Consider the following 4,079-nt stretch of genomic DNA (forward strand, 5'->3'; position numbering starts at 1 on the left):
GTCTTTCCTTACAAAGTACAGTCTTTTGTGTTTTGACTTGCAAGAGAGGCACAAAACGCATAAGAAATGTATTAAGTAAATGACCTTTGTTTCAATGACTAAAGTTATGAGAACAAAACAAGTCTTCTTCCCATTGGACTGCAAGAATTTATAGGGACAAACACAACCCCAATGTGGGTATAAAGGCTACAATGTTCCCTCAGAAAGATCAGATTAAATACATATATATATATGCTTCCATAAAAATGCTTAGGGTTCAGTTGTCAGCTGCAACTCAGACCATGTCTACAAGTCTAATAAAACGTAGTGAGAACATAAAAAATGTAAAAGCGAGCATTTCGGCAGGTGCAGAATACATTACAGCATAAAGAAATGCACTTACAGGAAGCCCTCTCTCTCCAGTCCCTGGGGGTCCAGGTTCTCCTTTAGGACCAGGCTTCCCTTGTAAAGCCACAGTGTTGCTGTGGTCTGCAGACGACACTGGACACACTTCGCACGGGTCGCCCTGAAGATTTAACACAGATCAAACACACAAAGTGCATGTAATGAGATAGGCCACAGACATACAGATGAAAAGGAGATCAGGGCAGAGCTTATCTGACATTATACCTTCTCTCCTTTAGAACCTGCTGTGCCTCTTGGTCCCTGAGAAAACACCAGAATCCATGTCAAACGCTGATGTATTAGCTCATACAGTGCCGTCTGCAGTATATGCATGCATTATTGATTGATAATCAATGTTTAAAAGAGTTTCTCACTGGATCTCCTTGCACTCCATCGTTTCCTTTAGGTCCCATATCTCCCTGTTAACACAAATATAGAACTGAACACCATTGCATAAAAACATGCTTATTTTACTTGCTAATAATATTTCCATAGGTTTGGTAGCATCAACAAAACAAGTTTATATTTGAGTTGTCTTGACTAATAAAACTAATATGATAAGCTTGATTACTTGTACCCAATTACTAATTGTGCTCAAAAAATGCTTTTAGGACATTGTTAAAAACTAGATATTATTCCATTATTTCTATGTTCGGATTGTATTTTATTTTATTTTATTTTATTTTTTTTACGTATTAAGTGATGTTTTATAAGAGTACTATTAATAATAGTACTGGGTAATTAAAAAAATAAAATAACATAAAAAAGTTTTTCTTGCCTTCTAGTAAAAGGGTTGCATGTTTGACTCCTTATTGCCCAGGTTGGGCTAAAGACTAGCAAAACAAGGGCCATTAAAAAAAAAAAAATAGTTTGAAATATTTTTCCAGACCTATAAAACAGTGTTATTCCTCAAATATATACCAGTGTGAAATAAATGTGTCGGCCAATAATAAACATGTTTACTTTACATGAAGCTGTTTAGGTTGGTGTCATTTCCTCCACTCAATCTTTCCTTTAAGCTGCTGTATACATTCATAACCATCTGCTCACAACAGACTCATGGTCAGGCTGAGATTTAATATACACTATTATTTTACATTATTACTGTTTAGTGTATATCTTAGGTCCTTGTATACTGTTTATTTGTATACTTTATATTTTTGCTATTTTTGGGTGTAACTGGGACCTTGTGTACACAGTTCCGTTCCACCTCATGTATCACATGTGATGCAAATGACAATAAAGAGCCATGAACCTTGAACGTTGAACGTCTGGGTTACAATGTGAATATGGTATACAGTATATATACAAAGTATGTGCTGAGCACAGACAATGTTAACGTTGGTGTTGCTGAGGATGTTGAATGTATCAGTCTGCATGACTGGCAAATGTTGGCGTTCCCATAGTTTTTTCAGCTCTTGGTGGATTGATACCATCACAGCCTCAATCATAATTACTTTATACTCAGCACAAACATTTGTGTAGTAACTCAAGTTGTTTTGTAATTCATCTGATCTGGTCTGAGACCTGCCAGTTAACACAGACTTTAACTCAGTCTCAGCATATGCATTTTTTATTACCTATAACCAATAACTTTTTTTTTTTATCCTTAACCATAAAACATATGGTAAATAACTGACTGTCAACTGACTGTTACACTTATTTCAAATGGTAACCATTAAATTGAGTATGCTATTTAAAATTTGTAGTTGAATCCTTTTGAACATTAAATATGGGCTCTTATGTCATTCTGTTTTCTTTCACTTATTCCTGTTCTTGCAACTACAAATATAAATTGTATTACATTACTGATAAAAAAAAATAAAAAAATTGTATTGTTTCAAAATGTTAGTTTACCTTTTCTCCTTTTCCGCTACCAAGGTCACCAGGAGGGCCCTATGAGAAAATTAATGTTTAAATATATTGTGTGGTATAAAATATATTTGTTGCACAGATGATAGGACACAGGAAATAAATCCACTGCAAGTTTTTCTTATTAACAAAGAGCACTCACTGGAGGACCGGGCTTTCCAATTCCTGGTGGACCTGGAGGTCCAGGTTTTCCTGGCTCCCCTGCCAACCCTTCAGGACCCACCACACCGGGTGTACCCTGGCAGACAGTTTCAACAGAGATTCTATTAAATCCAAATAGGACTAAATGAATGTGACAGACAGGCGGATAGTTGAACCTCCTGGACTTAAAGCGAACAAACCTTGTGTCCTTTGGGACCGACTACACAGACGGACCCTACTCGACCCTGGGAAATGGTGACAGACAGAGAGGAAAGAGACACCATCAGTGTCATCACTCAAGCTGTGCTCACGTTTCTTTAAAAAATGTGTAAGAATGTCCCTTATTTTGTTTACTGTTTCACATCGAGAGAGAGAAAATTTGTTTAAAAGCGTGTAAGATTAATTGTCTTCAGTGGCGCGTAAGCAATATTTTCTGTCTGCTTGTTTCAACACCAACAGGCGCATTTATATTCACGATGTCAGATGGATGGCATGCATAACAAAATCTATTCTCATCCAGATCCATCTGGTCACAAAAAGAACTCAGCTTGGCAAACAGCTTAATATGACGTTGTCTGATGCCAAAACTGCTGGAATACCCCGCTGCACACAGAGGTTGCAATTTATTCCTCAAAACAGTTGTATGCATTTTTCCAGGATCATCGCATCGTACGAGAAAGATTAAAAAGGTTTAAGTCTTTCTGAATAGATGCCTGCCTGTGTGGGAGACGAACAGGCCAGTCAATGAGGCAGCATTGATTGTGCGAGCTTTGTTGCTCTAGCCTAATCTAACAGGCATTAACGGGTGGAGTTAACTCGGCAGGAGAGAGCAGACATCAATGGGAGTCTGAGTTTAAAGACTAATACCACATAAGTTTCAAGAATTTCCGCACAAGCCTGATAAAAGTAGCTGCGTAAGTGGATTTGTTTGTGTATTTAGAGCAGTAGGCTCACATGTACCGTGTTGTAAACATATGTTTTAAGCTTTCTTTAAAGCAGATTTAATGGTGAAGAACAAAATTAACAGATGTTTCTGTTTTAGGGAAGAAGCAATACAAAAAACAAAACACCTACATCCTTCCCTGGTGTTCCGGTCAGACCTTGTGGACCGGTCTCTCCTTTTTGACCTTTTTCACCCTGTACAAAGCCAGGGAGAAGCATAGAGGGTTAGAATTTAATTGCACATACATTAAAGGGTCACATCCTGATTATTAATCACCACAAAGTTTCTCAAACTGCTCACCCTGTAGCCAAGTGCTTCACCCCAGTTGGAAGCCATTCCCTGTGGAGAAAAGGAATGAAGAGAAGGCCCAGATCAACGATTTAGATCTAAAAAAAGAGACTATGGTAAATGCTCACACTACCCGAGTATGACAAACTCTGTGACTAGTCAGTGAGACTTATGAACTGCCAGCAGGAAGCTGTAGCCATGTTCACACAGCCATGCAAACCACACAACTTAGGGAATAGAGTAAATCTTTATCATGATGATATCATGAAAAAAATACAGTTTAAGGTAAATACAGATGAGTTCAGTTGGTTCAAAAATAAATTCAGGCCTCCTTCATTTTTTTTTTCTTCTTTTGATTTTTTTTTTTTTATACTTCAGCCTGATGCTACAAGTATTTATACATAGCAATGTATATTTTTTTTGTTATTTTATATATATTTATATATATATA

The 4,079-nt window shown here is 37.1% G+C and overlaps 1 protein-coding gene across 1 annotated transcript in view; it reads right to left on the bottom strand.

Annotated features, from left to right (window-relative positions):
• The window catches only part of LOC119426101 (collagen alpha-1(XVI) chain-like), a 7,275-nt gene extending 3,584 nt beyond the window's left edge, over positions 1-3,691 (bottom strand). Inside the window, exons 1-8 of the mRNA XM_037693660.1 lie at positions 3,641-3,691; positions 3,472-3,534; positions 2,598-2,642; positions 2,399-2,494; positions 2,242-2,280; positions 759-803; positions 610-645; positions 383-505 (exon numbers count right to left, since the gene is read on the bottom strand). Of these exons, the coding sequence (XP_037549588.1) occupies positions 383-505; positions 610-645; positions 759-803; positions 2,242-2,280; positions 2,399-2,494; positions 2,598-2,642; positions 3,472-3,534; positions 3,641-3,676 (483 nt within the window). The 5' untranslated portion in view covers positions 3,677-3,691. The remainder of the gene's footprint in view (positions 1-382; positions 506-609; positions 646-758; positions 804-2,241; positions 2,281-2,398; positions 2,495-2,597; positions 2,643-3,471; positions 3,535-3,640) is intronic.
• Positions 3,692-4,079: the final 388 nt, after the last annotated feature.

The sequence above is a fragment of the Nematolebias whitei genome, chromosome 19, assembly GCF_014905685.2.
Source record: "Nematolebias whitei isolate Nwh7 chromosome 19, NemWhi1, whole genome shotgun sequence".
NCBI classification, from domain to species: Eukaryota; Metazoa; Chordata; class Actinopteri; order Cyprinodontiformes; family Rivulidae; genus Nematolebias; species Nematolebias whitei.